Genomic DNA, 22,157 nt, shown 5'->3' on the forward strand with positions numbered 1-22,157 from the left:
ATTAAAAACGTGTATATGTTTTCTCATATTGTCAACTATCATTACCCCCTTAATGGTGTTCTGGGCCCTTTATGATCGATTTATCATCAATACCACTGGCCCACAGCATCAGGCTAACCTCATGCCTGCCTTCATCGCAGACAAGGTTTTACTGCAGCTCACCTCACTGAGAATCTTTGGCTTTTCAAGATCCTGTGTCTCTTGACACTAGAATAACAAAAAGACATGGCATAAAGGCTTAGGGAGGAAAAAGGAACAAGACTTCCTGCTTTTATTTAAAAATGTCAGAGCAGGAGTTCCCATCGTGGCTCAGTGGTTAACAAATCCGACTAGTAACCATGAGGTTGGGGGTTTGATCCCTGGCCTCACTCAGTGGGTTAAGGATCCAGTGATGCCGTGAGCTGTGGCATAGGTCACAAACGTGGCTTGGATCTGGCATTGCTGTGGCTGTGGTGTAGGCGGGCAGGTGTAGCTCCAATGAGACCCCTGGCCTGGGAACCTCCATATGCCGTAGGTGCAGCCCTAAAAAGACAAAAAGACAAAAATAAATAAATAATAATAATAATGTTACAGCAGAGTAAAGGAAACTGGTCCAATATGTGGTGAATGCCTACACAATACTATAGATTCACAGCATGACAACTCCAACTACAAATGTTAGGGTTACAAACTGAGAAGAAAAAAAAAAATAGGAATCTATACATGGCTTTAAAATGAAAACAGAACCATTTTGCAATAATCAAGCAACTCCAGTAGTGATACCCAAATCTGATAACCAAATGAAATCAGAAATTCCAAGTGTTCAATCTCTCTATTGCTTCTGATACAATAAAACTGCTAGAAAAGAGTATATTTTGCAATTTCCTCCTCCATGAAAGGAGGAAGCTGGAATACATAAAGTGAAAGGTTTCATTAAGAATCAAAACTACTAAGAGGTATCGCCTCACACCAGTCAGAATGGCCATCATCAAAAGGTCTACAAACAACAAATGCTGCAGAGGGTGTGGAGAAAAGGGAACCCTCTTACAGTGTCGATGGGAATGTAAGCATAATGCAACCACTATGGAAGACAGCATGGAGGGCCCTTTAAAAACTAAAAACAGAACTACCACATGATCCAGCAATCCCACTCCTGGGCATATATCCAGAAAAAGACATGATTTGAAAAGATACATGCACTCCAATGATCACTGCAGCACTATTTACGATAGCCAAGATATGGAAGCAACTTAAATGTCTACCAGCAGAGGACTGGATAAAGAAGATGTGGTAAATATATACAATGGAATAATACTCAGCCACGGAAAAAAGAATGAAATAATGCCATTTCCAGCAATATGGATGGAGCTAAAAATTATTGTACTAAGTGAAGTTAGACAAAGACAAATATCACTAGATTGCTAATATGAGGAATCTGGGGTTTTTTTGTGTTTTTTTTTTGTCTTTTGTCTTTTTTTAGGGCCGTACCTGTGGCACATGGAGATTCCTAGGCTAGGGGTCCAATTGGAGCTGCTGCTGCTGGCCTATGCCAGAGCCACAGCAAATAGGGATCTGAGCCGTGTCTGCGACCTACACCATAGCTCACAGCAATGCCAGATCCTTAACCACTGAGCAAGGCCAGGGATCAAACCGGCAAGCTCGTGGTTTCCGCTGTGCCACGACGGGAACTCTGGGAATCTAATTTTTAAACTGATACAAAAAAAGGAATTCCCATTGTGGCTCAACGGGTTAAGAATCTGACTAGTAGCCATGAGGATGTGGGTTCAATCCCTGGCCTTGCTCAGTGGGTTAAAGGATCTAGCATTACTGTAAGCTGCAGCGCAGGTCACAGATGCAGCTTGGATCTGGTGTTGCTGTGGCTATGGCATAGGCCAGCAGGCTGAAGCTCCAATTGGACCCCTAGCCTGAAAACTTCCATGTGCCACAGGTGCATCCATAAAAAGAAAGAAAGAAAGAAAAAAGGTAAAATGCTGAATTATTAAATCTAAGTTGAAAATATGTATGAATTGCATAGTTTTTTAAATGTATAGATTTTCTAGGTCTATCCACCAAAATAGCTCCAAAACAATATTATAGCTTGAATAAGTAATACTCCTAGCACCTTTACTGTAGTTTTCAACACCATTTCCCAGTAAGGGGACCAGGGCTCCTTGGAAAAAAAGGCTTATTGCTGGAATTCCCATTGTAGCTCAGCATGTTAAGAACCTGATTAGTATCCACGAGGATTCAAGTTCAATCCCCTGGCTTCACTCAGTGGGTTAAGGATCCAGCATTGCTATAAGCTATGGCGTAGGTCACAGATGTAGCTGGGATCTGGCATTGCTGTGGCTGTGGTGTAGGCCAGCAGCTGCAGCTCCAGTTAGACCCTGGAATTTCCATATGCTGTGGGTACAGCCCTTAAAAGACAAAAAAGAAACAATAACAACAAACAAACAAAAAAAAAACCCAGCTTATTGCCAGCCTCAGACAAGACAGATACAAGTTCAGCCAGGGACAACTGGTTGTGATTTTAAGGATTAGAAGAATGTATCAAAAGGATATAGGATCGATTGGAGCCCCCAATAGCCAATGGTGTTACAATTTCAGTTGCCAAAAAGAAAATAAGTCTGTAATAGATCCAAATATATCTAACTAGTGAAACTCCGTATGTCCATAATTACATTTTTTGAAAAGTGATATTCTGGAGTCCCCTGGCAGCTCAGCAGGTTGGAGATCCAGCATTGTCACTGCTGTGGCTTGGGCCACTGCTGTGGCACAGGTTCAGCCTCTGGCTGGGGTATTTCCACATGCTGCAGGCATGGCCAAAAAAAAAGAAAGGGGGTATTTTAAAAACCCAACACATTCATTACCATTTGAGGCAACAACTCCTCACTATTAAAACTGTTAACTAAAGGGAAAAATTAAGCAAATATACTGGTTTTCTAATAGGAACTGTATTTTATAGTAATCACAAAGCTCTAGGCCGACCTGATTAAAGAAATTTCTTTACAGAAGATCGCAAACTACTGCACGTAGAAAAGTAAACTGAATTAGGAAACATCATCTATTAACCCTAATGAGAACTGTTACTTTATTTTTTATTTTTGTCTGCGCCTGCGGCATGCCAAAGTTCCCAGGCCAGGCACTGAACCCACGCCATAGAAGCAACCAGAGCCACAGATGTAACACCACCAGTCCTTAACCCACTAAGCTACCAGGGAACTCCAAGAGTTATCATTTTAGATAAGGATTACCAATTGGTGAAGAAAGAAAGAAGGAACAGGAAGGAGGGAGGGCATTAGATAGCCTACAGTAACTTAAACATTTGAATAGAGCCAAGTGCTACAAGGTCACTTAATGGTCATATGAGGAGAACCTAATGGTTCTAGTGGAGGCATCATATTCTCATCATCCTAACCCAGTGATTTATAATGGTGGGGCAATCAGATATCATTTATCTTCTGATGTGACTCAGCAATCACCAATGATGTATTCTAATCCAAAACATTTAACTTTAATCCATTTTGCATATAATATCTAGTTCGCACGAGATATAGCAGATAAAAGGAAAGCTAAAAGACACCACAAGGAACCAGTAAGATGAATCCAGAAGTTCAAAGGTTCTAGAGATGGCTAGTGGTGATAGTTGCAGAACAGTGTGAATATACTTAATACCACTAAACTATACACCAAAATGGTATATTTTATGTATACTTTACTACTTAAAAAAAAACCCAGTAATGTTTACTATATAACCTACTTTCAGTGGAAAAAAATGCATATAGATGGTGTGAGAGACAAGGAGAGAGGGAGACAGAGGGAGGGAGAAAGAATATGGAAGGATATGTACAGACATGTTACAATAAATGATCTCTAGGTTGTGAAAGCATTTGCTAATTTTCCACAATTCATGTACTGCTTCTATAATAAAAGAGGATGTTGTATAAACCAAATAAAAAAATAAGAGTGCTAGATTTGATTTCATAAAAAAAAGTCTACATTTTAAAAAATATATCCAATAAAAAGACTACAGAAAAAGATCTACAATAAACATAAGAGATTAAAACTTAATTTCCAAACATATTAAAAAGTTCTTATAGGCAGAGCCTCCTTGCCTGCCTACTTGCATCTCTCCCAAGCATCCTATCTTAATAAATCTATTTCTTGCCTATCACTTTGTCTCTGGCTGAATTCCTTCCATGAGGAGGCATGAAGAACCTGAACCTCAGTGAGTCCAGACAGCAGTTTCTTCTCAGGAAGAGAGGACCACAGGCATCAAGAAGAACTGCCTCCAAAGGTGTTTCAAAAAGTAAATCGACATGGCCTAAGTAGACTGGGTTAGTTGTGGAGATGCACCACTTAGATCTCATTCAAGAAAACCTCTTCTGATTAGAGCTGACTGAGAGCCTCCACCTGCCACCTGTTTGGATCTACCAGAGTGTTCACACTGAGGCCACACCTCCCCCAGGCTGGCCTCAGTCAATGACTGAGCACACGAAGGCCCCATCCTGCCCATCATGGAGTTCCTTCAACTCGCAATCATTACTTAGATTCCCTATAGGCCTGGCCAGGAATTTCCCTAAATTCACTATGGTTTAAGACTCTTTTTACCCCATCCTTCCTTCCTCTCTGCTTCCTCAGATGTCAGACCACCGTGGTCTGAAAGATTTCATTGGCTATTATTGTTTTTCTCCTCCTATACACTTCACAGGCATTTCCTGCAACAAGTCTCTTACCTGTCTAATCTCATCTTGGCATCTGCTGCTGCTTCTTTTTTTTTTTTTTTTTTTTTGGTCTTTCTAGGGCCACACCCGAAGCATATGGAGATTCCCAGACTAGGGGTTGAATCCGAGCTATAGCCACCGGCCTACACAACAGCCACAGCACAGGATCCTTAACCCACTAAGCTAGGCCAGGAATCGAACCCACGTCCTCGAGGATGCTAGTTGGGTTCATTAACGCCTGAGCCACGATGGGAACTCTGGTATCTGCTTCTTGAAGGACCAAACTGACATACAACCACTCATATTTTTATTTACTAAAAGTATTTTGGAGATCTTTCATTATGCACACATTATGAGCTGCTTCATTCTATTCACTGGCTTCACTGATACACAATATTTTATTTAACCAGGTGCTGATGGTCATCTAGATATATCTCCTAATTTGAGTGTAATGAAATTTAAAGTGCCGCAATGAAAAAAAAAGTTCTTATAAATAAAAATTTTTAAACTCTAAAACCCAGATAAGTAGGCAACAGACATGAATTCACTAAAGAGGAAGTTCAAGGGTCCAAAACACTTAGCAAAGAAAAAGGTAACGATAAATGAAATATCAGTAAAATACCAATAAAACACCACTCTCTCACAATCAGATTGTTGAAAGCATTAAGAAGCACTCTCATATGCTGTGATATTAAAATCTGATCACATCTTTCTAGAGGGCAACTTAATAATATGTATTAAGACCTTTTAAAAATTAATAGTCACAATACTATAAACTACTCATCTGAAACAAAGATGAATCTTAAAAACATAATGCTTAGTGAAATAAGTCTTACATAAAAGAGTAGATGATACATAATTCCACTTATATGAAGTTCTAGAACAAACAAAGCTAATCTATGGCAGGAGAAAAATTAGAAGGTGGTTGCAGGAATGGCAAGGAGAGGCTGCCTGGGAAGGAGCATGAGGGAACTTTCTGGGATGATGATAATGTTCTAATTCTGATAGAGGTTTGGATTATATAGGGATATATATGCATTTGCCAAACTCAGCAAATGCACAATAAATATTTGTGCATTTCACTGCATGTAAATTTTACATCAAAAGCAAAAACTAAATACTGAACTCTAATGATATGCATGCTGCAATATTTTAGGGGAAAGGTACCAATGTATGCAATTACTTTAAAATCCAAGAGAAAAAAAGAGATAGATAAAAGGACAGACAGACAGACATACAGTTGTCTCTGAGTATCTTCAGGGCATTGGTTCCAAGACTACCTCAGATATCAAAATCCACAGATGCTCAAATCCCTTATAATGGCATAGTATTTGCACATAATCTATGTATGTCCTCTAATATACTGTGAATCCCTACTTTACATATAATATCTAATACAATGTAAATGTTATGTAAATTACTGTAAATACAATATAAATATTATGTAAATAGTTGCCATCATAAGGCAAATTCAGTTTTGCTTTTTGGAACTTTCTGGATCACCCCCCCACCCCCACCCTCATTGGTTGAATCCCCAGATAAAGAATCCATGGATACAGAGGCCAACTATACGTGATAAAACAATTACAGTAAAATGCTACCATAAAATACAGGAGTTTGGGTGTACAAGAGTTCACTGCAGGAGTTCCTGCTGTGGCTCAGCAGTAACAAGCCTGACTAGTATCCATAGGATCTAGTGGGTTAAAGGAGCCAGCATTGCAGTGAGCTGTGGTGTAGGTCTCAGACGCAGCTCAGATAGCATGTTGCTGTGGCTGCGGTGTAGGCCAGCAGCTATAGCTCCAATTTGACCCCTGGCCTGGGAACTTCCACGAGCCTTGGGTGCAGCCCTGAAAAGACAAAAAGAATTCACTGCAAAAGTCCTTCAGGAATGCTACATACTTGAGATTTTTCATAATAAAATTTTTACAGTACTTAAAACAAAAAAAAAGGTCAACAGCCACAAGGCAGTCTTTTGGAGTGCGGGAAATGTTCTATCCTGATCTGGGTGGTCATTATATGCAGCATACCGGTAAAATTTTATCAAGCTGTACACTTCAAGACTGTGCATACTTTGCTAACTGCATTTAAACATCAAAAAATGTTTCAAATAAATAGCAATCAGAATAGGACTTTAAAGTGTATATAATTAAGGAGTTCCCATGGTGGTGCAGCAGAAACGAATCCAACTGGGAACCGTGAGGTTGCGGGTTCGATCCCTGGCCTCACTCAGTGGGTTAAGGATCTGGCGTCGCTGTGAGCTGTGGTGTAGGTCGCAGATGCGACTCCGACTCTGCATTGCTTTGGCTGTGGCGTAGGCTGGCAGCAACAGCTCTGATTAGACCCCTAGCCTGGGAACCTTCGTATGCTGTGGGTGCGGACCTAAAAAGACAAAAAAAAAAAGTATATATAATTAATATCCTCAAAAAGATAAGAGAGGATGAGGCAACCCTCCCACAAAAAAATGAGTAAGCAGTTGTAAAGGAATACACCATAAATCTTGAATATAGAAACTGTCCAACTTAAAAGCCCAATGGACTAGGTAACTCAGGAATCAATCAGTGAACTAAGAGAACAGGCTAAAGAAATCTCCCAGACTACAGCACAGAGATGGGAAGTCAACGAAAAGGGAAAAGACAGAGGACAGATCAAGATTGCTTAAATCAAATCATTTGGAGGAAGCTGTGGAAGAGAAGAAATTGAATGGGGGACAACATTTGAAGAAATAACAGCTAAATGTTACCTAGAACTAAAAGAATAAAACTATTTAAAAAATAGTTTTCAATTATAGTTATTTAAAGTAATCTACACGGATTCATACCACCATTTAATGAGAAGCTATCTCCTGACTGTGCAATGTAATTGTGAAATTTAAGTGATCCTTGTCCTTTTCTGTATTTTTCAAGTTTTCTAAAATGAACATTACTTTTGCAATGAGAAAAAGTAATACAAGTTTATTTTTATTAAAAAAAAAAAATACAGAACCAAAAGACAAGAAAGGTTTTTTAAAAAATTCCCTAATTTGGAATTCCCGTCATGGCTCAGTGGTTAACGAATCCAACTAGGAACCATGAGGTTTCGGGTTTGATCCCTGGCCTTGCTCAGTGGGTTAAGTATCTGGCGTTGCCGTGAGTTGTGTGGTGTAGGTCGCAGACGTGGCTCAGATCCCACGTTGCTGTGGCTCTAGTGTAGGCCGGTGGCTGCAGCTCCAATTAGACCACTAGCCTGGGAACCTCCATATGCCGTGGGAGCGGCCCTAGAAAAGGCAAAAAGACAAAAAAAAAAAAAAACCTCCCTAACTTCTCTTTGCTCTGGCTTCTACCCCATGCTATTACAGTGAACCTGTTTTTGTAAGTGGTCACCACAAACTTGGGCAAGTCATTTGATCTTCTGCTTCTTTGCTTCTTTTAAGTCTTCAACAGGGAAGATACAATCCCTCCTTCCCACCTCATAGGAGTTGGGGGAACATCCAATAAAGATAATGTATAAAATTAGCACTCGGTATACTCTGGTTTCTCTTCAGATCCAATCTTTTGCCTTTCACTAAAGATTTCTATGGAGAGAAACAATTCTAAGACTCAGAGACAAAGAAAACAAACTTAAGGTTACCAAAGGGCAAGGGTTGGGGAGGATTAGCAGATACAAATTACTACACACAAAATAGATAAACAACAAGGTCCTACTATATAGCACAGGGAACTATATTCAGTATCCTGTAATAAACTGTAATGGAGAAGAACCTGGAAAAGAATATAAAACTGAATAGACACATACACACACAGAACTACTGCTATATACCAGAAACTAACACAACACTGTAAATCACTTTAAATAACTATGCTTCAATTAAAAAAAATAATAACTATGCTTCAATTAAAAAAAATAATAACTCAGTCAACTATAAAGCACTGTACAAATTGTGGCATGTTATCACAGTCCTTCTAAGCCTGGAAACCCTAACCTCTGAGTCACCCTCCACTTCCCTCACCCCTCACTCCCCAAATCCAACCCATTCCCTAGCCTGTCAGCTTTTCCTTTGCTCATTCTCTCCAAACCACTGCACTAAGTAGTCACACCTGGTCATACCTTGTGCCTGAACCACCACAACAGCCCCCTGGGTGGTGCTCTACCTCTAACTTTTCCTCACCCCACCCACTGCAATTTCCTCCTAAAACTTAGTCTTCATAAAATATGTTTATCCTAACTACTGTGCTGAAAATGAAAGTTCTCTGAGGTTTACAGGATGGACTTTAAACTCCTCAACCTGGCTTTCAGGCTTGCCCTCCTATCCCCGGTGGACCTCCTCACAGTCTGTAGAACAAGCCAACACCCACCCCACACACATCCCCTATTCTCTGCCCCTCTAGGTCCTCCCAGTCTTCTCAGTCCAGGCAAAACCCCTCTCTCCCTCCCTCCCTTCTCTCCACACCTTATGATCAATCCAGACCAAGCTCCAGCCTGTCCTCTGAACACCCACTCCATCCCTCAGGCACCATCCTCTCTTGGAGGTCAGAGGCCCGCCCCACCTTTCCAGAGACGGCACTATTTCTGCCCTGAGGGCGGGGCCTGCTTCTTTGCTCCAATATCCTCTCATTTTTTTTCTTTTTAGGGCCACTCCTGCGGCCTGGGGAAGTTCCCAGGCTAGGAGCTGAATCAGAGCTGCAGCTGCCGGCCTATACCATAGTCACAGTAACTCCAGATCCTAGCAGCATCTGCAACCTATGCTGCAGCTTGAGGCAATGCTGGATCCTTAACCTAGAGAGAGAGCAAGGGATCGAACCCAAATCCTCATGGATACTAGCTGGGTTCTTAACCAGCTCGACCACAATGGGAATTCCCAATATCCTCTATACTAGGCATTCAAATTAACCTGCTCATCATTTTAGTCTGTAAAACAAACTTTCTCTGCCTAATTGAGTTTTACAGTAATTATTTCTTTGGTTTTCTATATAGTTGTAATATTTATATGTATGTGTATGCTATTATGTATATTCCTACATAACATATTGTTTAGCTATTAAATTTTAAATATAAAGAACTATACTTTCTAACATTTTTTGTAACTTCTCTTTCTCAACATTAAGTGTGTGAGTTTGATCTATGTTGATAACTATAGCTATAAGCCATTCATTTTCTTTTTTTTTTTTTTTTTGCTTTGTTTTGGCCACACCCAGGGCCAGGAATCAAATGCATGCCATATCCTTAACCCACCATGTCACACAGAAACTTCCAAGCCATTCACTTCCAAAGCTGAAAAACATTCCTTTGCAGATCAAAACTTAGGTTGCTGAGGGATACCTGGGTTTTATCAAAAAGTTTGCTATTAAAAACAAGACTCCAGAGTTCCCATCATGACTCTGGGGAAAGGAATCTGACTATCATCCATGAGGATGCAGGTCGATCCCTGGCTTTGCTCAGTGGGTTTAGGATTTGGCTTTTGCCATGAGCTGTGGTGTAGGTCGAAAATGCAGTTCAGATCCCACATTGCTGTGGCTGTGGCACAGGCCACTGGCTAGAGCTCCGATTGACTGCTCATAGCCTGGGAACCTCCATATGCCAGGGGTGCGGCCCTAAAAAGACAAAAACAAAACAATGCCCCTGTAAACATTCTTTTTCATATTTTCAATACATATGTGGGTTTCTAGGATTGAAATTGCTAGGTCACAGGGTCACGTGTTTAACTCTTTTTTTTTTTTTTTCCTTTTCTAAGGCCGCTCCGACGGCATATGGAGGTTCCCAGGCTAGGGGTCTAATTGGTGCTGTAGCCGCCGGCCTACACCACAGCCACAGCAACACAGGACTTGAGCAGAGTCTGCAACCTACACCACAGCTCACGGCAACACCGGATCCTTAACCCACTGAGCAAGGCCAGGGATCGAACCCGCAACCTCATGGTTCCTAGTTGGATTCGTTAACCACTGAGCCATGACGGGAACTCACGTATTTAACTCTACTTGGTAATGACAATAGTTTTCCAAGTGGCTGAACTGATTTACACTTTTACCTACAGTATTACAGTTCCTCAAAACACTGTCAGGCTTTTAAAAGTTTGCCAATTTTGTGGGTGTAGAGTGTTAGTTCATTTTGCTTTTAATTTGCATTTCCCCAAGGAGGTTGACGTCTTTGCAAACGTTTATTGGCAATTTGGTTTCCTCTTTAAATGACCTCCCTAAGTCTTTGCCTATTATTGACTGTAGGAGTTCTATATATATCCTGGATACTAATCCTTCACTGGTGTTATGAGTTGCATACATCTTCTCTCAGTTTATGGCTTCCTTCCTTTTCACTTTCTGTTGATGAAAAGTTCTTTAACTTGGCTGATTTTATCAACCCTTTGCTTTATGGTAAATGCTCTGTGTAACCTGTTCACTATCCAGAGATCATGACAATATTTATGTTTCCTTTTCATAAAAAGGTGTTAAAAACTTCAAAAAGTTATATAAATGATCAATAAAGCACATGAAAACATACTCAAAATCATTACCCATCAAGGAAATGCAAATTAAAACCACAAGGAAATACCACTACAGAATGGCTAAAATTAAAAGACTGATAAAACACCAAACCGTGGCAAGGATGTAAACCAACAAAACTTTTATTATACACCGTTGGCAGGAATGTGAAACTGTATAACCTTGGAAAAAGGTCAAGCAGTTTCTTAAAAAGCTAAACGTAATAGCTATCCTATGATGCAGCCAGTTCCACTTCTTGGTAGTCACCCAAGAGAAATGAAAACATATACCCACATGATAATGTATACTAGAATATTCATAGCAGCTGTATTAATAGCCAAAAATTAAAAGCACCCCTAGTATCCCTCAACAACAGAATAAATAAGTGAGCTCTAATCTAGTCACACAACAGAAGACTATTCAGTAAGAAAAAAGAACGTACTGACTCATGCAAATAGTTGAATCTCAAAAATACTACGCTGAGTGAAAGAAGCCTTACATGTAAGAATATGTTAAGATTTTACTTATATGAAGTCTAGAATAGGCAAAAATAATTTATAAGGGAAAAAAATAAGAACCATGGTTGTCAGTGGATGGAGTTAGGAATGAAGAAGGCGCACAGAGTACTTTCCAGGGTGATAGCAATATTTTGTCTCCTGACAGATTTGCATTGCATGGGTATAAACAATTGTCAAAATTAAAAAGGTGGGAGGGAAACAAATTTTGAATTCTAATAGGTGACATGCATACTGAAGAGTTTAGGAGTTAAGTATACTGATGTATGGAACTTACTTGGAAGTGATTCCAAAAATAAAATGGATTTCTGGGTGTGTAAAGGGATAGAGAGATGTGATAAAACAAATAATAGGAAACTGTTAACTGTAGAATCTAGGTAGTAGGTATATATGTGATAATTCTTTCAACTTTGCTATGTGTTTGAAAACTTTCGCAGTAAAACATCAGAAAAAAGACAAAAGTCGATTTTAAAAAGGAAGACATGTGCTTTAAAAAGTAAGCAGGGAGGGAGTTCCCTCGTGGTGCAGCTGTCATTGTTGTGGCAAGGGTTTGACCCCTGGCCTGGAAACTTGCGCATACAGCGGGCGAGGAAGAAAAAAGAAAAAAAAATAAGCAGACATATTTGAGCAAAGTTTGCCTTTGAAAAAGGTAACTGAAAGGAAAAGATCAACTCTTACATGTGCTAGTGCTTTGCGGTTTACAAAATGCTTTCACATAGATTATTTTAAGTGGTCCTCATCAAAACCCAGGTATCCTAATCTCATTTTATGCTTGAGAAAACTTAAGATCAGAACTTGCCAAATACTACACAGCCAGTACTTCATGGTGCTGGACTTAAAACGAACACCTCAGGCTTTTCCTCCTATATTCTTTCAAACACACCTCACCAAGGAGCTGCCATCAACTTCAAACATTTGAAAACCATATGTAAACTATGGATATGCCACCAGCCCTTTGGTTGTCCCATGAGCAATGGGAAAGCTGAAACAGCTGCTGTACTTACAAACTAGCAGGACATGAAAGGGAGACACACAGACAGAAAATGAGCAGGAATTCAAAAGACTAAAGGTGTATTTCCAACCCACAGAGAATAAAGCACTGGCAAGCCCTTCTCGTTGAGTTCTTTGAGGCTATCCCCAAAGCTCAAGGAAACCTGTGACAACCTCCCTGTCTGGGTAGATGGGCAAACTACATATGAGGCCTGTAGCTAAGAAACTGTAATACAGAACTTGTCAAAACAGCTCTCTGACAAAATATTCCACTACTTTCCTTACCATAGCAGAGCAAAAGCAGACAGAAGGAGGGGACCCAGGAACATTGCTCCACACTGACATGGCCAAAATGAGAGGCAGAAGCTTTACTAATCATCATACAGATTAATCACTGGCTTCAGGGTATTTTTGCTTTTTGTTAAAACATATAATAACACACCCCAATAATTTTTGTTAAATTTAAACAAATGAGATAGACCCATGGAATATGAGTAAAAGACCTTTCAGCCTAGAGATTGGTGTGTTTAGCCAAACATTTACTTAGTGCACCAACACTTTGGGAACTATAATGAAACTAGGACACAGTCCTTGCCTTCAAGCGGCCTATGATCCAGCAGGAGGCTCAACAGAGAAATCCTGGCTCAAAGGGCTATAGGGGAAGGTCCCAAGAGCAGAGAAAAGAGAGTGCAAGTGCAGCTGGGGGTTCAAGAAAGATTTCAGCTGGGCCTTAGTCTGGGAGGACATGTATGTGCAGAACTGGGGGCAGAAGAAGGGGGGCAAGGGGCTCTCGGAGCAAAGGCTGAAGAATAGGCTCCTAGAGAGCTCCTGGCTAAGGAGGGCAGCCTAAGCAGGAGGAAGTGAAAGGAAAGAGTACTCCTGAGAGATGCCAGCCAACTCACTTCAGAGAGTGACGAGGACAGATTAGAAGGCCTCACAAAATATCTGACTTCAGGAATTAACTGTGACAGGGCTGAATGTGGCTGCAACTTCCTTGGAACCCAAGGCAGGTCTGGAGCCAATTTCCCCATAAGTCAAAAATTAACAAAACCTTAATAATATAGATTCAGGGAGCTCCCATCGTGGCTCAGTGGTAATGAACCCAAATAGTATCCATGAAGATGCAGGTTTGATCCCTGGCCCTGCTCAGTGGGTTAAGGATCCAGCCATGTGGTGAGCTGTGGTGTAGGTTGAAGATGCTGGTTCAATCCCGAGTTGCAGTGGCCGTGGTGTAGACCAGCCGCTGCAGCTCTGATTCCATGTGGGAACTTCCATATGCCACAGGTGAGGCCCTAAAAAAAAGACAAAAAAAATAATTATACACACACACACACACACACACACACACACACACAATGCCTCCTTAAAACCCAAGTGGACCTGTGACAACTGTAACTTAGCAGAAGGCCAGAGAATGATAGATGTAACAGAGACAGGTGGTTGGCAGAGAGCAAGAACCCAGGACATGAGGGCAGGAACAACGGGATTGAATCTAGCTTAACTGTATGGCCTTGGGTTGAGTTTCTAATCTGTGGTGCCTTATCTGCAAAAGGGAAATGACACTAGTCACATCACAGGGCTGGAATGAGATAACATCTGTAAGGCATCCAGTACAGTGCCTACGAGAGAAGGCATCAAGGAGTAGGGGATATTACTAGTGTGAAACAGTCTGCACTCTAAGAACTTCAGAGTCCAGTGCCTCTTACTGTCTCACTGCATTAGGAAATCAGGCTGAAGTCACTGACTTTGGACAAGACCAAGGGCTTACTCTTGTCCTAAACCACTTATCCCTCTCTTGATTTCTTTTTAATTTTTAAAAATACTCTGTCAAGGCATTTTAGGTTATTCTGAGATGTCTGCCTCACCTTGTGGCCTCACATCTCGAACTCTCCCCTACTGAAGTACCTGATCCAAATGGGCAAGCTGTCCAAGAAAAAACCAGTGTCATAAGCCACTTCACAGGGAACATGTGTGCCACATGGGACCACTTCAGCAAGGAGAGGTCAAGGGCAGCCCAGGGCAGGTTTGAGCTGATGGAGCTGTGACATTCATAATATCTCCCTTAAGAACCACACTTTCAAGTTATGGTGGTTGTGATATTAAGTGCTAAAAAATATATAATACAAAATATTTTATGTATATAATAGGCATCCAAGAAATTTTTATAAGTAGTACCTTTATAGCAAGGCCTGGCAAGATAAGATTCTACACACCAAAAGGCATAAGAACACAATGATGAGAGAACACATAGCCCATGAGCTCCAGAGATAAGTTCTAGTCACTTATTTCAGAAATAGAAATTTGGGTCTCATTTTCTCAACTACACTTTTAGAGGGAAACTTTCAGTAATACCATATAATCAATCTATCAAGGGTCAATGACCCCCCAATGGGGGTAGGGGGAGATAATTCAAAACACACACAAGAGAAATTTGCTTTTGTTGGGGGTAATATTAAAAAATGATTAATCCATTCTGTGTATTAAAAGCACAAAACAAATCTCATCCCATAGATAGGAAACACAAAAAAACCATTAAACTTTGGTCAAATGGGGCAGTTAATTTCATCCATTTTGTGAAGGATAGTGGGCAGACAAGAAAAAGGAGGGAAACTAGAAAGAAGGGAAAGATAGTGAAAAATAAGAGAAAACTGGGTGGAGGAAAAAAAATAACAGAAGCAAAGACTAGAGACAGACACCTGGAAAGTCGGTCTGAGGATGCTGAACGCTGAAGGCAGGAACCTCTGGTTAGAGGTTAGTGTGTGGCCACGCTGATATCTGTCACCTGTGGTGTACTGCCCACTCAGCTGTACGAATCCTTAAATCTTTATAGGGAAATCCACTTGGCTCACCAGGGTGGAAATATATTTCTTACTGAAAGAGCAATACCAGAGACTTCCAAAAAACCAAATCTACATTCTACAGTCTCCACTCTAGTTAAAACTGGTTTCTATTTCTCCTTTATATGGGCTGGCTGGATTTTCCACTTCTACAGCCTGGTTCACACAATTCTCCAATTCAACCAATGTTTGTGGAAGGCCTGCTGGGGGTGGGGGGGAGACACAGCAGTGAACAAAACAGGCCTGCCGGCCCCCTCACAGAGCTGATGAGTGGCACACGGTGGGGACACATCTTTAGCAGTGCACTGGGTGTTTGCAAAGACAGAGGGGAGGGCAAGCATAGGGTCTCCTCAGACACGCCTGCCCCCACACTCAGATCTTTCAAGGGCAACTCAAGTCCTAGCTAAGGAAAGGGAAAAACAGTAAACTTGAGACTGACAAGAAAATATGAAATGTTACAGTTAATGCACACCCTGATTAAAAACAAAACAAAACTGTAAGTGTTCAAACTGAACACAGCTTTCATTATCTGTAACCACATAGACTATAACTCCTGAAATGAATAAACAGCTAGAGTATTTTTAGTTAATACTGAAATATGTTCATAAAGATGACCCAGCCTAAGGTATTACAAGATCCTACAGTACCTTTGGAATCATTAAGAAGTAAATTACATTTTTTGAGTTTTACTGTTAAATATATTTCTTGTGCTTTGAATATTGGTATCTCATGTTAGGAGTGTCTTTAACATGTGGCCTGCCTAAGATATATCTCAATCAACAGGCTCCAGAATCAAACAAGTTCGGGAAATGTTTCACACTCTAAACACCACTTGGAGGTTCACAGTGTATTTTAGGAAATTAAGTTTTCTGACAAATGCTGTGTGAAAGAAATCTGTCAAGCTTAGTCTGAGCCAGTATTTCCCAAACTAATTTGACCATGGGCCCATTTTTCATCTAATACTTTTTATGATCCACAAATTGCTTCAGGGAACACATGTGGGATACATTACAGTATAGGGGACACTGTACTTAATTAATCCGAAAATGTAACTGATTATCAACCTCCCAAGCATTCTGCTGAATTGGAGTTTACTATAAGCTATAAACATACAAAAACTTCCCCCAATGAATTTCTGACTGGAATTCATTCAACAATAAGCTGACTTACTGTATTTTTAAGAGACATTTTTTAATAAATGAAAATTGGATTTCAATATGTTAATATAAAGGAACACAAATTCATTATATAATAATTTGACTTTGCTAAAATGCTGAAAGCTTATCTTCTCTAAACAGGAAACATGCGTTTTTAAATTTCCATAGTATATTGAAAATCTTAATTTCAAAAGAATCATTCCCTTAAAGAAAAAAATACAGAACTAAAATAAATGCTGATATTTTACCTCTGCCTATCACCTGTTATGCCTAATTACAAATATCTGTAACTGATATGCATTATCAACATGTATAGTTCATGAATAACAAGCATGGGGCTATTATCTCTGTGATTGTGGCTTGCTTCATTTATTTATTTATTCTTTTTCAGCCACACTAGCTGCATACGGAAGTTCCCAGGGACTACATCCAATCCTCAGCTGTAACCTATGACACTGCATTGATAATAATTTAGCTCCTCCTCTTGAGACTAACCTTAAAGCCTACATTGGAGGTTTTACAGAATCAAATTCCAGTAACTGAAGAAGTGTCATCATTCAGTTAACAACAAAAATCAAAACTCAACACACATTCATTTAGCACCTACTACATGAGGCATGGTAATGATCAATGTATTTTTCTGGGCCCCATTTCTTGGTGTGACAATGGAACAGAATACTTGAGACTCTTAGAAATTCAGGGGACCTCTAGGCAGTGTGGATGGCAGAAGAGCAAGCTGTTGTACTGGAGATGCTTACAAGACACCTGGGTGAATTGAGGACACTCAAAGTGCCATAAAAAGGCCAATAAAGCACAAGGGACCCTTTCTAAAAGAGCTACTTTGGTGAACTAAAAGTTTAATATTAATTAATGCAAGATAACCAATATTAGATTTGGGTCAAAAACCTGAAAGCTGTTAAACTTCCATATTTAATTTCACCTGTGTAATGCATTAAAAAAACCAATTAGGTAGCTTAATGTACAAGCATTACAATGACATTAACAGCAGCTTAGGTTAGTCGTTTAAAACTATCCCAGGTTTCTTCAAGGACTCTACAGGAGAAGAAATCCAAACCCTGATAATTAGAATGAAGTTGAATTTTCAGATAGGGTATAAGAGGGGTAGAGATCACTTCATCTATGTTATGCCACACTGAAAAAAAAAAAAAAACTTTACACTTTCCTATAGAAAAGTTATGATGACTGCTAGAAATTTAAGACAGCAAGTGAATCAATTTCCATCTCTCTAATATGGGAGGTCCAGCAGTCCTCAGTAAGTAAGAAAATCAAGGCAATTTTGCAAATGACTCTTAAAACGCAGCGGCAATGAGAGGGATGATCTTCAACAATCTACAGCCACGCACACAGGAACATTTTCCCCTAATTTAATATCACAGAAACAAATGCCTAATTTCAGCTCTTCACATCAGAGATCCGGAAAGCCGCTGCAGTTTGTCTTCATGAACATTTTCTCCTTTGTAAAAGAGATTACCTTTTCTCTAGAAAACCTTAACAAAGACTAAGCTCAGAAACTTTGACAAAAGCACAACCAAAGCAATAGGGGCTGGAGAAGACACGCCATTTAAAAAAACAGGCGCAGGATGTCCCAGTAAGACTGCTTAATAAAAAATTAAGTTCTGCTGAATGCTTCAAAAGTCGCGTTTGTGATGATACTTTCTAATTACATATGCTTTAAGTACAACATGTATGCCAATAAACATGGACCTCAAATACAAGTGCAATGAAGCAAAGCTGATGTTCCAGATTACATTTTAATAGTTCCCTACAAAATGGAAAACTGCAACCGCATGCTTGTGCAAAGCTGACAGAGGAAAACACAACGGTGTGCTAGGGTCCAGCGCCCCGGCTTCACAGTGCTAGCCACCCCTCCCCGGCCACTACGAGAACCAAAAGAATTAAAGTTCACGCTGAGTTAACTTTCAGGGTCGCGCCAGAATACCCTGGGGGTTCCCCTGTACCAAATGTTTGGTAGCGAACTGATTCCAGCGCCCAGGTCAAGTTCACAGCGGTCCCTGCTCGAGACGTCGGATGTGCCCCAGAAACCGACGCCGCCGTTCGGGGAGCGTCCCAATCACAACTCGACTAAGCAGGATCCCTAGGACCCCGGGCGGTCCTCCTCCGCTGCTGCCCCCGGCCCGTCAAAGTCATCCAAAGCCGGGCAAGAGGGCACCGCGGCCCGGGAGGGAGCCCCGCCCGGCCCTGCGGGAAAGCGGCTGCCCCGCAGGGCCTGAGTTTCACGGCCGCCCGCCTGGCGCCCCTTACCTGGTTGCCGCCGCTGCCGCGAGGCTCGGACTCCGCGAGGCTGGCGCCGCGGGCCCGGGCCGAGGCGGCGGTCTTCGGGCCGTGTGGGAAGCGCGGCCCGCCGGGCGGCAGCGGCGGCGGCGCCGCGGGGCCCGGCGCGTCCTCGGCCTCCTTGCCGCCGTGGTACACCGCCCGGTTCTCGGAAATGTGGATGCTCGGGGCGCAGCCCATGCTGGCGGCGGCGCGGCGGACACGCTGGCGGGCAGCCGCGATCCGGTCAGCAAACGGCCCGCCCGGCGCCTCGGGGCCGCCGCGGGCGCCGTGTCATCGCCGCCTGGGCGGGCGGCGGCGGCGAGCGCGGGTCTCGCGTCAGGAAGTGCGGCCGCCCCTTTTATCGTGGTGCGGGCGCGGCGGCGGCGGCGGCGGCAGCGGTGGGGAGGGGGCGCTGGGGCGGGCGGCGCGCCGCGGCCGCCCCTCCGAACATGCCCTTCCTGAGGCGGGAGCCGCCGGCCGCCTCCCTCACATCGCCGCGCTCGCCTCGGCCGCGCCGCGCTTCCGGGGAATTTCGGGGGAGGAGATTTGCGCTCTCCCGACCCGAGAGCGGGCGAGTCCGCGCCGCGCGAGCGACACCGCCCTAGCCGTGGGGCGGTGCGACCCCCAGGGGAGGTGAGCTCTCCGCCAAGCCCGCGCCCGCTCCGCGGCGCTGCAGCCGCTGCCTCCCCTGGCCCGGGCACCCACGCCGCTCCGCCTGCTGTCCCACGAATAAATGCCCCTGATCTGAGGGCTGGTGGAGGAGAGAGGTAGCCTAGGTCTCTCGCCGTTGAGGGGTGGGGGCCTGAGGAAGCCCCTCAGGGCTGCGAGGCCGCGAACGCCCCGGTGGGGAAGAAGAGCCCTTACTTCCAGCCGGACCTGGGACCGCGCCGTCGAGAAGCGCTGAAAAGCGGCGACGCTCACCCGGGAGCTGCGGACTGCGCGGCTGCAGCTCCAGGTCCGTGTTCCGGGCCGGGTCTTGCCGGGAGCCTGCCGCGCCCAGCCCCCAGCGGTGACCTCCAGCGGGTGCTGGCGTCAATGCAAAGCAGCTGGGGCGCCCGCCGCAGCCTCCCGGCACCGCCCGCCACTGAGCATGCGCGGCCACGACGGGAGGGGCGCGCTGCCCCAACGCTGGGAGTAGGAGAGCGACTTGCCCAAGGCCACACACAGCCACCCTGGGCGCGTGGGCTCTGACCTCGGTTCCGCGGCCGCCAAAACCTAAGCCCCTGAGTTCGAATCCCCCAATTGTATAACTTAGCAGCTGCATGACTTCGTTCAGGTCACTATCTGAGCCTTGGAGCGCGCATCCATTAAAGAAGCCTCTGGAAGGATCTCCATGGGGCGGGGGGGCACAGGGCAATGAGGGCACCCGTACTCCGATCCCAGGCAGGTGGGGACTGGGCGTTATGGTCGGGGGTCTCAGTCCCTGTGCGCTCCCTCGCGCGCCAAGACCTGGAGCACCATGCTTGCCTGCACTGGCAACGGAGAGGTTGCGATGCTGGGATGCGAAGAAGCTACTTTCACGACAGGTTGGGGATGCCAACCAATGATACTCATCTGAACCAAAGACGGGGGCGCCCAAGACCCCAAAGGCTCCCTGGCCTGCTGGAGCAGAACCAGGCGTCCGCCGTGCAGGGCGAGGGTTGTGATGATGCCAGTCGCGCTTTCAGAACTGCAATCCCACACAGATCGCCGCCAGCTCGCTGTGTGACCTTGGGCGAATCACTTAACCTTTCCGTGCCTGAGTCTTCTCTCCCCCGATCAGCTGGAGGGTGGCGCCCCTGGGTGTCCCATCACGTACCCCGGCGCGGCCCACCTCGGGCCTGCCCGCACTCCCGCCCTTTCTGAGGCTCCAAGTCCGCGGAGACCCTGGCGCTGCGGGTCCCTTTCCTCTCCCGCGGTCCACACCTTTTCCTAGCGCGGCCCCGGAGCGACCCTGGTTTGCCGCCTCTCCAGCCGGACGCCCAGCTACTGTAAAAACCCGGAGGTGTGCTCTGGGCTGGAGTCCCTTCCGCGGCGCTAGGATCGCACAGCCTCGGGCGCCGGATTCCGCGATGGCTCGGGCTTCAAAGAGCTAGGATCCAAACCCGCGGCGCCCCTCAAGCCGTGATCTTCTGGGCCCGAGGTGCGCACTGGGTAGAAATGACCGGTAACTTGAGAGCAGCTTTGTGCTGCTGGCCCTTTCTACTAGCCGAGCTGGCCCAAACCACTGGCACGTGACGAGCATTATCAAGTTTAAGCAATAATTAGGGATTTATGCCTCCTCGTCCTATAAAAGTACCCAGTTAAAAGGCACAGGAAAAGATTTTTCTGTCATCGGTTATTCCATCTAAATTGTAGTGTGCTTTCTGTGCTTGTTCTGCAGATTTTAGAAGGTAATTTTTCCAGGCAGAATCTGGACCCTTCTAAATAAAGAGTAATTCATGCAGAAAACGCTTTGAACCATCAGAGTGCTTGAAAGACTATCTCATGCCCTCTGTCCTCCCCTCCTGGCGCTGAGAAGTCTGGCCTTGATGACTCCCAGCACTGACCTTGCCTCCTCCTGCCGCTTCAGACTGCCCTCTCGCCCCCACCCCCCTGCCTCACAGGCAGAACCTCAGCATCCTGTCCTCTCCTTGGAAATCCTTGAGCAAGCCCTTTTCTAATTAGGGGTGCGGACTCCTATCCCCAGCCCCTGCCTCACTGGCTTCCTTCATTGCCATCCTGAGCTGGTCACTTACCCTCTCTGTGCTCAGAGAACTGCTGGACAGCCATGTTGACTGATTCCCAGCTCTGCAATTTGGGGACTTAGACTTAAAGACCTAAGGCTAAGAATGAAGCAGGGACAGACAGGAAAGGTAGGAATCATCTGCCCGCTTCTGGGGTCACAAGGAGTAAACCCCCACTCACTTCTGTAATACTCTGGAACTCAGCCTGGGACACTCCAGGAAGTCACAGTCTCTTCCCACCACCTGCCTCCCATCCCAGCTTCAAGCGCCTTACATCGGATGCCTCCTACTTCTTCCCTGGCCATAACTTGCATTTTGAGTGACGGGGGACACAAAAGGTATTACAATGACAGAAATAACCCAAACCTTGAATGTGCCACCTGCTGGCTTACCCAGGACTCCCGAGCCCCTGTGTTGAATCTCTCAAGGTGAAGTTCATAGCAGAGAGGCACCCCAGCTCTGTGGGCACCTGGAAGTTCTGGGCAACACAGGAACACACTCTGCCA

At 44.0% G+C, this 22,157-nt stretch overlaps 1 protein-coding gene across 4 annotated transcripts in view; it reads right to left on the minus strand.

Moving 5' to 3' along the window:
- Positions 1 to 20,869, minus strand: part of PDE8A (phosphodiesterase 8A) — a 152,364-nt gene extending 131,495 nt beyond the window's left edge. The window contains exon 1 of one of the 4 annotated variants that reach the window (XM_047796687.1): positions 18,935 to 19,459. In XM_047796687.1, the coding sequence (XP_047652643.1) occupies positions 18,935 to 19,144 (210 nt within the window). In that variant the 5' untranslated portion in view covers positions 19,145 to 19,459. Of the gene's footprint in view, positions 1 to 18,934; positions 19,460 to 19,810; positions 19,875 to 20,744; positions 20,823 to 20,851 lie in introns of those variants that run through there. The other 3 variants (XM_047796689.1, XM_047796691.1, XM_047796690.1) reach the window with 3 other exon arrangements.
- Positions 20,870 to 22,157: the final 1,288 nt, after the last annotated feature.

This window comes from Phacochoerus africanus, chromosome 9 (assembly GCF_016906955.1).
Source record: "Phacochoerus africanus isolate WHEZ1 chromosome 9, ROS_Pafr_v1, whole genome shotgun sequence".
In the NCBI taxonomy this organism is placed as follows: domain Eukaryota; kingdom Metazoa; phylum Chordata; class Mammalia; order Artiodactyla; family Suidae; genus Phacochoerus; species Phacochoerus africanus.